The sequence below is a fragment of the Phasianus colchicus genome, chromosome 17 (assembly GCF_987193195.1).
Source record: "Phasianus colchicus chromosome 17, bPhaCol1.hap1.1, whole genome shotgun sequence".
Classification (NCBI taxonomy): Eukaryota; Metazoa; Chordata; class Aves; order Galliformes; family Phasianidae; genus Phasianus; species Phasianus colchicus.
In genome coordinates, this window is record NC_143452.1 from 12,836,628 (window position 1) to 12,850,106 (window position 13,479).

The 13,479-nt window shown below is 39.0% G+C and overlaps 1 protein-coding gene across 10 annotated transcripts in view; it reads left to right on the forward strand.

The window, feature by feature from the left end:
* ZNF217 (zinc finger protein 217) overlaps positions 1 to 13,479 on the forward strand; it is a 37,637-nt gene that overhangs the window by 11,509 nt on the left and 12,649 nt on the right. For 9 of the 10 annotated variants that reach the window (XR_016471886.1, XM_090152062.1, XM_090152067.1 and 6 more), the window contains exons 2-5: positions 2,353 to 4,140; positions 6,206 to 6,349; positions 7,113 to 8,705; positions 12,220 to 12,348. Coding sequence is in view for 9 of the 10 variants with exons in the window: in XM_090152062.1 (XP_090008188.1) it covers positions 2,742 to 4,140; positions 6,206 to 6,349; positions 7,113 to 8,705; positions 12,220 to 12,329 (3,246 nt within the window). In the remaining variant the exon portion in view is untranslated. The remainder of the gene's footprint in view (positions 1 to 2,352; positions 4,141 to 6,205; positions 6,350 to 7,112; positions 8,706 to 12,219; positions 12,349 to 13,479) is intronic. The other variant, XM_031616087.2, reaches the window with a different exon arrangement.

A 13,479-nucleotide genomic window follows, 5' to 3' on the forward strand; every position in this document is an offset into this window, starting at 1 on the left:
ATGTTATCCTGCTGTGCAAAAATACCTCTTAAAACTACAGCAGAAATGGAACAAAACAGCAAGTTGAAACACGAAGTAAAACATGCTAAGCAGTACCCTTTGATATGTTTTTCCTTATGCTTTACGAAAAAGGAAAGCTTTTTGAGTACTTCAGCTTCAAACTTCTGTTATAGCTTCCCCACCTGCCTATTTAGGGGTGCGTGAAAGCCAGAAAGCCAAAACCGACTGAAAGGATAGGGCAAGAACAAAGGCTGCAGCAGAAGCAATTCAGAGGTGTCACACCACAGGCTGAATCTGCCTGCTACAAAAGATTCGAGTCATTATGAAAGGAGGAAGTGTTAATCATGACAGTGATTAAAGAAACAACAACAACAAAAAAAAATGGGAATAAAGGCCCAAGTTAGTGAAGAGATGTTTTGGCTGCAGCAAATTCAGGTTCTGCTGTCACCTTCCTATCAGCCAGTGACTTGGTCCCTCATCCACTCCCTACCCTTCCACCCAATTTCCCTCTGTTCTTCCTGTTGACTTGTGACGTGAGCCTTTGGCATAGTCTTTGAGTTTTAAGAAGCCAGAAGGGACCACTCTGGCTTCCTGGTACTCAGATGAATTGTTTCTAGCCCTTGCTTAGGTGACTGGACAACATGAATACTAAGTTCTGGTGTTGCGGGGAAAAGATGAATACAAGCAGCTGGCAACTGTATTGGCAGTTTTTTTTTTTTTAAATCATCTTTATTATAGGCTCCAGGATTTTCTTTTGTTAGTATAATGGTAGGAAAAGAAGCTGACTTTCAGTTTGAAACTAGAGAATATTCCTAGGACCCAAGCATAGAGCAGTGAGAGGATAAGTGTTTGAGCTGTTCTATCTACTACTCCTGGCAATGTTTTGCTGTGCTTCCTTAAATTGAAGTGATTTTGAGATTTCATAACTGAAGGCTACCCTGCTGTCTGAATAGGAGAGCTGTCAGGAAAAGCAGGTAACCTCAGCTGGGACCACAGCAGTGTAGTGTCTTTGCCTGCTCCAACTGCTTGTTGTGAACATGTTTATAGCCTGATCTATTACAGGATTTGTTTGGAATGGTTATCCTTTCTCTGGATGAAATAAAGTGAAATGTTTCCATTTTCCCTTAAATAAGAGCAAGGTAAAAGGGAAGAGGAATTCTAAAAACATACTTTGCTCATACTGTCTTCTATTATGTGAGCCATAGAGCAAATTGTGTTGTGAGACTTGTTAATTCAAGTGACATGGATCACTGGGCAGCTTCTCTTATGGAATAATTTGTGAAAGTCTGAGGCTGGAGTCGAATTCTGAATGCATTCTTCTGATTAGATATTTGTGTTTGGGCAGGTTTCGTCTGGGGATGTTTTCCATTCAGTTTATGTGAGCATGTGCTACTCTGGTAAATCTTTCCCTTACCCCAGCATTTGATTAAGTGGGATCTTGAACTCCAAAACTATTAATTTCTCTGTCCTAAGAGAGTTATTAATTAATTAATTGCTGCTAGTGGGCTTTTTGATTCTTATGAGTTTAAAAAATTGAGTGGAACTTGTAATTAACTATATCATAGCCCCTTTAAAACTTACGGAACTTTAAACCTTCATTTTGGAGTATAATCAAACACACATTTGGCGTTGCATGCAGTTTGAAATGGGAAGCATTTCCTTTGCAAGTGTAGTAGTTGGCCTCTTGGATGATTTTTAAATATTAAACTACTTTTCAAGAAGCAGTATCATTTGACTGTTGAAACTTCGAGATGATCTAATTGTGGCAGGGGTTGTAAATCTGTGGATATTAACAGCTCAGAGCAGTGGTATTAACAAAGTTCTTAATACAAGGATTTGTACTTAATGCTCATTTTGTACTAGAACTGTGAGTGCTAATTCCAAGCTCTCTAGTCTTGGGTGGGAGAAAGAAGGGATTTTGCTCAACAGCCATTACTGAACAAACAAAGTTTTACTGTGGCTCTAAATTCTGGTTTCACAAGTTTTTGGAAGGTTACTTTGGCTCGCTTCATTTGCTTGTTAGGAGTTCAGTTGATGTACGTATTAAAATATGGTTTAAGCAGTTTTATGCAGCTGGGTAAGAGCAGGTTTAGAGCAGTTATTGAAGTATTGCTATTATATAGCAGTCTTAGAACAGTAGCCTAACTAATGGAATAGAGGAATGTTAAAGACAGCTGTTTATTTCTACTCCGGTATGTAGAAAATCACTGGAGTGTCTTTTAGTTGTCCCTCATTGATGCTTAGTAATGTACGCCTTCTGTGCTCAAAAGCATTCAACAGTTTTCTCTATTTGGGAGATATCTTCCTTTTTTTTTTTTGCGAAGTCTTACAGATTGCTTTCTCTCTTTTCAGGTGCTGGAGTTCTTTGTGGCACTGAACTTGCCCTCGAGTACATTTTGCCCAATGCAACTATCTTAAGTTTTTTACAGAAAAACGAAGTGTGACTGACTGTTTCTGCAGACTTGAAAAATCAGAAGAAATAGTTCAAGAAACCTCATTCGTGTCGCTGAGAGAAGCAGTGGATGCACTTTCAGTGATGTGTTAACGCAGGTAAAAATGGAAAAGAAATAATCTTTTGCTGCTGGAAAAAAGTCTTTTTCTTGGCAGAAGATTTGAACTTAGCAGACTTGCAAGCACATGTTGGAGAACTTTACAAGTGTCCTTATCGTGATCAGTGAACATCCCCCAAAGAACTGAAACCTTCCATTAAAACACGTAATAGGGAACAGAACGTAGGAAACATGCCAACTCAGCCTCTCTTGGCATACATGGATGGACTGGATGGAATAGCCAGTACTGTTGGTGCACAGATGGAGAATAATGATGCCTCAATGACAATAAAAGGAACAAATACCATTTCTTACAAAAGCTTGCAAGAAAAATTTCTTACGCAAGCTGAAGGATGTATGCCTCTGGACTGCATGTTTTGTGATGAGACTTTTAAGCATCCTGAAGAACTTGGAAAGCATGTTTTAACTCAGCATAGGCCTACTCTTTGTGAACCAGCTGTCCTGCGTGTTGAAGCAGAGTATCTTAGTCCTCTAGATAAATGTCAAGTAAGAACTAACTTGCCTTCACCAAACAATGACAAGGACAGTGAAGAACTTAGTTGTGAAGTTTGTGGACAAACGTTTGATGAGGCTTTTGATGTTGAAGCACATATGAAAAAGCATAAAGATTCTTTCACATATTGGTGTAATGTATGTGGAAGAAGATTTAAAGAGCCATGGTTCCTCAAAAATCACATGAGAACACATACTGGGAAGCCTGGTTCTAGAAACAAGCTTCAACAAGGTTCTGAAAGCCCCATCACAATAAATGAGGTGGTGCAGGAGCATATAACTGAAAATGTAACATCGCCTTACAAAATTTGTATGGTTTGTGGCTTCCTATTTCTCAATAAAGAGACTCTACTTGAGCACAGTAAAGTGCACACCAAAGAATCAGTACCCAATGGCGAAAGCCCCCAGGTGACTGATGATCCTGATCTAGAAGAAACATCTCACAGAGAAGAGTTTTTGCGATTTTTGAAATTAAGACCAAAAGTGGTTCTGGAAAATGACAAATCACAAAAACCTGTGAAATGGATTGCTGAGCTGGATCCGTTCAACACATATCAAGCATGGCAGCTGGCTACCAAAGGTAAAGTTGCAATTGGCCATGGCCAAACTAAAGAATCAGGACAAGAAGGAAGTACAGACAATGATGATTCATGTTCTGATAAAGAAGAACTTGGTGAAATTTGGAATGCAAATAAAGGTAGCCAGACTGAAACTACAGGGAAGTCAAAAGTAAACAAAAACAGCAGTTATACAGGGAATAGTAACTTATACCGACACAAATTGAAACATCCCAACAGTGAAGTGCCTTCTATGGAGATGGATTCTAAATTGTCCCAGAACAAAGAGAAACCAACACACTGTTCAGAGTGTGGCAAAGCCTTCAGAACATACCACCAGCTAGTCCTTCATTCTAGAGTGCATAAGAGAGACAGGAGGACAGATGGGGAGACTTCAGCTGCTTCAAGGTCGTGCTGTACTGATATAATTGCAAGCCTAGATGAAAATGGAACAGTAGAGCGAGTGGAAGGAGGATCTGAAGATGGGTCCGAAGATGGGCTTCCAGAAACACTGAATTTAGGTGAGCAGCATTTAGAGGCGTGAGATTGAAATAACTGTTATTGTTTGGGAGCTGTTTAAAGCCAAAAATGCATCATCTCTCTTAACGTCCTTTTCCAAAACTTACACTGGAAATATGAAATAGTATGGTGGGGAAAGGGGAGAGGAGAGGAAGAATAGGAAAAGGAAAGAAATGTTCTGACTCGAGTATTTCCAGATCTTTGAAGTTGTGTTGGGCCTTCTGGCAGTGGTGATTTGGGTTTCTGGAATTACTGAAATACTTTCAATAACAATCTGTCTGGAAAAATTGTATTCCCCCCACCAAGACACATACTTCTACCTGATAGAAGTACATATTCATTGCATTCTTGTACAGCACATGTTTTTACAGGTAGTATTTCTGAACAAGTCATTGTATGTTTCCCACTTGAGCCTGCATCTTGTAAGAAAGGGCAGAAAAATATCCAATGCTCAAAATCAGTGGTTATTAGGATCTCAAGAAGTAAACAATAATTCCAAGGTTTTTCTACTCATCTATAGGAAGTGTTTCTTTTGAATGGTATCTAACTGGACAGGTCAAGTGTCAGGACCAGCAGCTTTTAAATTAGATGGTTAAGGATGTGCATATGGACTATTAATGTGTGTATGCAAGAGGAATATACTTAACTCCTCTTCTTTGATAGAACAGGTAAACCGTATGTTACCCAGGGTTAATGCTGATCCTCACTCTGCCTTAGAAAAATGTGCTACCAGTGCTGAATGATTCCTTAACTGAAAAAGTTTGCGTGTCTGTGGACAAAACGGAATAGCAAAAGGCATGTAGCTAAACTAGCACTGCTGTGTGTGACATACTTCAAGTCTGCATTTAAAGAGCAGACACTTGCATAATAGCTAGAAAAGACAACGTACAGAATGTCCTGGCACACAAGAACCGAGTTTTCTGTTTCTGGTAATGTGCTGCCCTTAATGTTGCCTCCAATAACAAAGGAAAAAAAATATTACCTAATGTTAGCTTGCTTGTTTTGTTTCACAGCGCCTTATCCAAAACGAGAACAGCTTTCATTGTGAGATGCTGAGTCATGCTTATTGAGACATTATCTGTTTGTTTAAAACAGCTCTGGCTGCTCTTGGCCGCAGTTTAGCCACGCTTAGCATTTCCAGTATGGAAACTTTCCAATGCATAGTAACTTTGGAAAATCATTTTAAGCTGTCTATCATGTTTCAAACGTCTTAGTTAAGCAAAACGTTTCCTTCTTTATTTTCCCACTTTCTAGATTTCTAGTTAGCTTTGATTTGGATATTTTACTTAAGTTGACTTATTTGGCAGTTTGAGTTGTAAAAGCATCAAGACGTTGACTTGAATGGTGTTTTGTGTGTGAGCTTTCTCCCCTTGTTAGACATTGTGCTGTGCATGCCGCCCTCCAGTGGTAATCGCTATTGCTTCAGTTTATCTGAATTGGGAAGCACGTGCTCCACAGAACTAGCAGCTCCTGCCACGTTCCTGTTTGTTAGAGCTTAAGCATTCACAGTTCTAGTGAAAGATTACTTGTTGAAGCCAAGCTGGTGGTTCTGGGCATGACACTTCACTGATTGCAGATTTAATATTACAGTAAAGGAAAAAAATCAGGTGTCTTCTCCACCTTCCTTCTGCAGACAACATCCTGTGCTGTCGTGGTGTTCCAGGCAGGTTTACAGTCCAAATAACCACGCTACTCAAGCACTCCCCTTTATGACAAGAATACAGGTTTTAGCAGATATGGCTTTCATTTAGGCCATTCTCCAACGATTTCTTGTTGGTTATTACAGAATTAAATATTCTTTTCTTTGAGACCTAGTTTTACATCTTGTTTATTCTGTGGGGCTGCTTCATTTCAGACACTAACCACAGTGGTACTTGACACAGCTGGAAACCTTTTAAGCCGTTTTGCTTTCTAAGTGTACATCAGTACAGAACCAAAGATGCTTGCAGATCGCAGGAGTTGGCAACAGTTCTTCCTTTTGTGCTTTTTCCTTACTAAAGACAGCTAAGATAGTTATTTATGGTTTTGAAAGGGACTACAGACTTGCATTTGCTCTTCATAATGTAGCTATATTTTCTCTCAAAGATAAAAATGAAGATGTTTTGGAAAGAGCAAAAGTTAAAAATCTTGGAGCCTCCAGAGAATGCAGCTATTGTGGAAAGTATTTTCGCTCAAATTATTACCTCAATATTCATCTCAGAACTCATACAGGTAAATGGGCTTCAGCTTTATGGGAGGGGAAGGAAGTGATGAATCCAATTGGATGGGATGTCTGGTTTTGGTTAAGTAAAACAAAAGTTGCCTTCAAAGTTGTTGATCCTGAAAATAAAGATTACTCTTAATGCTGGGAAGAAGATCTGATTTTAATTTCTTGAAAGGAATTCATTATATACCTAAGTGTAAATCTCTTTGGGGCCAATTATACTGTACTCTTAACAATACTCATTTCAGACCTTAAAATTCTTTCTGCCTTTCACGGTGTAGGAAGAACACAGAAATACTTCCAAGCATGAAGTTTGTCTGTTAGTTGCTGCTACCTGGGGAAAGAGCTGTGTATTCTTCAGTTAAACTTGTCTGTAGCCAAGCAAACTCATTCTATTTCTGCTAATGTATGGCCATGTTTCTTTTGAAACAGCTCTATTTATAGAACTCAACATTTGTGTTGTTGAGTAGCATACCCGCAATATGATCGAGGGTTATGTATGCATTTTTGGAGCTGACCCACAGCTGTGCTTGCTTATTTCTGCCAAACAGAGCTACCACTCTGCATAGGGAACTATCTTCTTCATAACCAGAAGATGTCACTGTAGTTAGCAAAAGCAGTAACACAGTTTTACGTGATTTAGAGTCTGGGGTTTATGAAAGGGGGAAGAAAAATCTATCTTATTGTTCTAAAGTCTAGATTATTTCCTTGTTTTTAATTGTACTCAAGACTTCAAATTGTATCAAACTTACTGATAAAACTGTGTTTCAGGTGAAAAACCATACAAATGTGAATTCTGTGAGTATGCAGCAGCACAGAAAACTTCACTGAGGTATCATTTAGAGAGGCATCACAAGGACAAGCAAGCTGATAGTGCAGCAGATGTGAAAGGTGACAGCAAAGCTTCATTGCAGAGTCAGGAGACGGAGCTGTTTCTGGTTGCTGATGGTGCTCAAGAAACCAAAAATTTGAAGAGGCTTTTTGATGGTGCCAAAGATGCTGAGGGCTGCCCACCCACAAAGCAGCAAAAGGAAATCCTGGCCTTGAATAATGCAACAGGCAGCACAGTCCTTGTAAGAATGAAAAATGATTCTAGGGAATCGATCAAACGTTCAGTTTGTAACAATTTGAATCAAATGCATGAGAATGTGTCCACTCCTTACTTGGAAAAACTAAAGTCTGAGAAGGAAACAAAGGAAGTTCAGCCCAGTGCTTCGCATAAAAGAGAGAGAGAGGCTTCTGTGGAATCAGAGGGAGATGATGTCCAGTATGTTTGTGCTTTTAAGGATGGAAAAAATACAACTGATGTACGAGAGTGCTGTGAGAACTCCAAACACAAACATATGGTGGATGCTCAAGAAATGCCCTTGAACTTATCTATTGGGACTTCACAAGAATGTTCAGTGATTTCAACTACTAGAGGCCTAGTACCCAGCACCTGCCCATTTTGTACTTACAGAACATTCTACCCAGAAGTCCTAATGATGCACCAGAGGCTGATGCACAAATATAACCCTGACACCGTTAACAAAAACGGCTATAGAAACAAGGCTCTAGCTAAAGCCAGACGCACTGGATGCCCTCCCGCTCTGCTTGGTAAAGATGTGCTTCCTCTGTCTTTTAATCCTAATAAAAGTAAGGCCTCCCCATCTATTCCACAAAAACTGTTGCAAACGGGGAAATCCAAGCAGTGTCACCCTCCCCAGAACAAAGTCTCTCTTTTTGCAATGGCTGATTCAAGCAGCACAGCCCCGAGTAACCTCAAGTTTCATAAACAGCAAAGTAGTATTGGAGCTCAGGCAAATAATTATAGACAACCTCAGCAAGAAATGCACTCCAGTTCCAGTGGCTCTCCAGTACTGGACAGAGTAAAAAGAGCTGAATCTAAAATGAAAGCTCTGAATGTCACAATGTCTCAGTCTGGTGTAGTGAGCAGCAGTATGAATGGGGCTCTTGACTCTCACCTAAACGAATCTGCCTGGTCTTGTCATCGAGGAAGAGACTATCTTTGTAGTAAATCTGTGGGCAATGCAAATCTAGAATTCGGTGAAACATCATCTAAAAGAATGAAACATAGTGTGGTAGTTATTGAACAAAGTGACTGTGCAGTGGCTAATTACAGAAGATATGAAACGAGCAGATTTCGTGTTGCAAACAGATATGCAAATCTGCTACCTCAGGAATGTTCTCGCACCAAACCTGCATCCTCTGTTTTGCCAACCAAACAAGGGCTTCTGAATTCGGATGATGCTGATCCTCCTAAAGTACTGACTGTTCTCAAACCTTATGAGCCATATAGCTCTGGATCACTTTACAGTTCTTGTGGATCTAGCAATGGCCAAGTCACCAGCTCAACAGTAGAAGGTACTGTATCTTCTCCATCCTAGTTCAGTTAGATGTCTTTAAACTTTATGAAGAAAGGTGTATGAAACAATAAATGCACAGCTACAATAAAATAATAAAGTCAACTGCTGTTAACATTTCATGAAGTACAGTCAGTGCCTAGATTTTAAATGTAAAATCCAGGTTCAGCAAACTCCTGTCTTGGAGAATTAGGCATGTAAAGTATGAATTTTAAAGAGAGGTTTAAAATTGAAGTTCCACTTCCCTGCCTACAGTCTCTAACATCAAGCATGTACTGTTTGCTCGTTAGAGCGCTCAAGACATGCTAACCAATCCAGGATATGGAACAGGCCTTTCTGCTTAAATTACAAGAAGTTTTGGACCATCTGGAATATTAATAGAAATTTAAAGAAAAAAAAAGCTGTCATAGATAATTGTTTCATTCAATTACAGAAAAAGATGTATTAAAACCATAAACTGTGACATAAATCTCATATTTCTGTTGCTCAGTGGGTTTTTATAATGCTTAGGAACAGAATACTTAAGACAAAGTTCTGCTATTCTATTATGGCATCATTGCACTGAGTAGTAAGACTTAACTGTGGAAAACTCTTAATCTAGCAAACACTTTGTGATGTATTTGGAAAAACTTTGTGCTTTGTTTCTTAGTCAACATTTTCAAAAGTTTGTAGGAGGCCAAGATTAAAAGATACTAGGTGATGTTTAAGCAGTTGTCTGACTTTCTAGAAGACTATTTATGAATTCCAGCTGAGGACCAATATGGATTTAGTCTTAAATATAGGAATTTGAATTTTGAAACAAAGATCCTGTTTTAGTAATGAACCCATTCTCTAGAAACAGCAAGGTCACTTCTGAGATAACAAGCAGAGTTCTGTTACCTTAGGTCAGAGCAAAATGAAAGACACTAAACCTGTGTTTTGTTATGTGGGGAAAAGTCTATTCACCAACTCTGTTCTGGTTTTTGTATATGAAGGTTGTGGGCTTACTAGTGAGTTATGGAAAAATGAAGGCAAGTGTTAAAGCTCTGCTTCCAGGCTGGGTCTGGAAATGACATAGGCAAAGCTAGCATCACATTTGGACTTACTGAAACAGTTGTGAAAGTATTAACTCCTAGTTTCATCAGGTGTCATCTGTGTCAGATGACCTGTGCCATTAATTGCCTTGAGGAATGTGCAATGAGCACTGGGTTACACATAGAATACACAGGGACAGCCCCAAGGACAAATGTTATTGCTGCCTCTTGATATTCCTAGTGATCTGCAGGATGAAATACTTTTTCTTATCTGGGTGCAGAAGTGGTTCAGAAATCATTCATGCAGTTGTGGAATATATAAATAACCATTGATTTAAAAAGCCTGGCAGAATGTTGCTTTCTGCTAAGAATTTAACGTGTGATCTCATAATGTGGAGTCCTTAAGGACTAAATAGAATGCTAGTTTGCATACAAGTCAACTGACTGAGGACTTGTGCTTTGTGACATGGCTACCTGATGAGCAGAGGACACTCAGGATTTTTAGAGAATTCTTTTGATACTGTATAAAGACATGTTAATTTGAGTTTAAAATAAGAAGGGGAGAATTAAAACTTGTAGCTTCAGCTGTCTTGATAAGTCTGTAGCTTCAAGCACTGGACATGATGGGTCAGTATTTCGCTTCTCTCCAGCGTTATCTTGAGAATAGAAAAATTTCTTCTCAAGCCAGCACTCTTAGAGAGGTCAGCCTGTGGAACTGGCAATTGCTGCAATACCATTTTTAAACAGTGACTTCACTGGAATCCACCTTGTTCTTCTTCTGAAAGCTACACCTGTCAACCAGAAAAAAATCTGTGGTAGACTCTTCTTCCTCTTTTATGGTACGAGCTTGGAAGCAGCAGCTTGTAGCCAAAATTATAGTCGTTGTTGCTTGTGATTTAGAGCACTCGAAGCTATACCTACAATCATTAGACAGTATAATTGTCATAGAAATAAAGATTTCATTGCTGGTTATGCAGAGCCATCTCAAGGCAACTTTTCATGGCTGTTACTGCTGTTGGGAAGACTTGTGAAACAAGACCCTTTTGATGGGGGCTTTCTTAAAAACTTCGAGAAATGCCCTGTGCAATAAAACATAGGCTTTTAAGTCTAATTGCCTAGCTTTCCAACTATTCTGTCCAGAAGTACATGAATGAAACCAGACCTTGATGATTTTGAAAAGGTTAATGCAAGGAAACTTCTCAGCATTAGACTTCTAATATGGTTGGAGACAGTAAAGAGTTTCTGCAAATTCTTATTTCTTCAGTTTAACAAAAAAGAAATACAACTTGGGTACAACTGTTTGCCTAAAAGTTGCAATTCCATGGAGGTGCTTGGTATTATATGCAATTTACTACATGTTTCTATAGTCTTAATCGACCCTGGTGATACTGTAAGAGCATGTCAAAAATCTTTCTCTAAGGATCTGTGTGCTTATGGCAACATTATTTAGGTCCTATGAACATGTTATGTTGCATGTTAAATGCTGGATCAAGTTGTCATGAGAATATGTTCCACTTGGCAAGCTTGATTAAAGCATGATGCCTTCTATTACTGCTTGTAAGCTGTGCCACTCTGTATTGCCCTGAAGAGACAGAAACATTCTGAAACCACTCAGTTTGTGTTATTTTCAAATTACTTGCCTTTGCAATGGCAACATGTTATCAAGGATAACCTGTTGGCTGATTGATCTGGCAGAGACTGCAAATTAAAGACAATTGCTCATGACACACTCCAATGGCTTTGTAGATTCTGTTGAAATATTAATTTAGCTTTGCCATTTTAATTTAATTAAAGCTTGCTAGGTTTTTTCAATGCTGCATTTAAAGCTCTCATGGAATATGGATGGCAGTTGGGCTTTTTGTATCCTGGGAGGGAAAATGATCCTTGACTTTTCCTTCATTTTATGAAGTACTTTTTGACTGCTTACTTAAGCTACAAAGACTTGGTTTGGAGCAGGCATTGATTTCACGTATATAAAGCTGAATGAATGATTGTGGATAAATATAAAATTACCAGTCTACTACACTGAAAACTGCTTAACAAAGTTATTCATGTTATGTCGTGTTATCTATGTTAACTAAGGTAATAATGTAGCATACCTGTCTTCCATTTCATGTTCTATTTGCAAACAAATGCGGAAAATGAATACATAGGTATCATATAGTATGAGGTATTCACTTCTTAAAGTGGACCCTACTGTATGATGAATTGAGCACAGATATCCTTTGCAAATTATACCAGCAAAACCTGGCGTGATATGTGCATGCAAACAGCTTAGAACAAGGTTCTTAAATTACAGCTTTTCTCCTTGTTCTAGTTTTGGGTACTGTATTTCCCACAGCTAATAGGAGGACAAGGAATAGCTATCCACCTTGAGCCTTGCTTGTGAGTTGTGTTCTGGCAACTTGTTGTGTCCTGGGTGCTGACATAGGCCTGCTTCCAGCTGAATGTCTGACCAACTAGATTATCAGGAAATAACTCGTCTAAATTTGTTTTTGTCAGGAAAAAGATCAGTGTCATACCAACACTTATCTAGCAGTGTGCTGCAAAAGCGAAGTTATGAGAGTTTCATTGGCAATGCACGCTTTCGACCAAGTGACAAGAAGACTTGATGGTTTACTTCAGGAAACGGTAAACAAACCTTTTGAACTAATTGTTACTTAAATATTGCATTATGTACTCATAACATCAAACGTTGCTGCGTAAGTGTGATGAGAGGTTATGAAAGTCTGAACCAGAACATCTGAAAATGCAAACTCTCCCTTTTAGAAAGTGAAGCAAATATTCATGTAGCATTAGTTATTTTGAGTATCTGTAATGGCATACCTTGTGTGTTTTAAAAAAATAATGCTTAGATGCTTCCTTCCTAAAAGAAATCGAGGTTCTAAAAAAGATAAATGTATTAATTGGATACAGTGCTAGTGGGAAGTGTTCACCAGAGGAATTTCCCCTTGTGTCAGTATACGGGGGTGGGGGAACAATGTGGGGAACTAGAAATGAGAGGACCTGCCTGTTATCGTAGCTTGTGAATCCTCTGCTAGTTCTTGAGCGGTTGTGTTGGTCAGTTCTTCCTGAAAATGGAGGCATTATTCACTTTACAACTTCTGAAAGTACTGTGGGCTGCCTCTAACAAGACTGCTGCTGGATTATTTCATAGAGAAGTAAGGGTTTCCTGATAGCTCCTTGACAGTTTATTCTTGTGTGCCAGTGAGGTTGTTCCAAATAGCTTTTCCTTTGTTTGGCTGAGGGATGGGTGTAGCCTCTTAGGGGAAACAAGTCAAGTGAAAAGAATTAGCCTGGTGTGCTGAATTCCTGTGCTTCATCTCTTCAGTTTGTAGCTGAATCTCAGAACTTCACAATTCCATTGTGTTCACAACATTCTTAGCTGCTAAGGAGATAAGCATGAATAAGTCTATAAATAAATATATCCGTATGCTCTTTCTAAGCTGGAGCCACGGATCATTTTCCTCGTTGAAACTTAAGCAGATACCTCTTGAATGCAACAGCACCTGGACCAGTGTGCAGTCTTTTCTAAAAAGATATTTACATTCTCGGGGAGCAGAGCTGTCTGACCTCTAGCTGACAGCTTTTAAAATACTTTGCTGTATTTCTTGATAGTCTTCTAATCTTACTGCTTCTATTGTCCCCACTAAGCATTTTTTTGCCTGGTTCTGCTTTTTTTCTTAAAAAAAGCTAACTCAATTTCCTGCCTGTATTCATGCTTGGAGTTTGAGTGTTCAAAAGGAGACATGATTGCCAGTT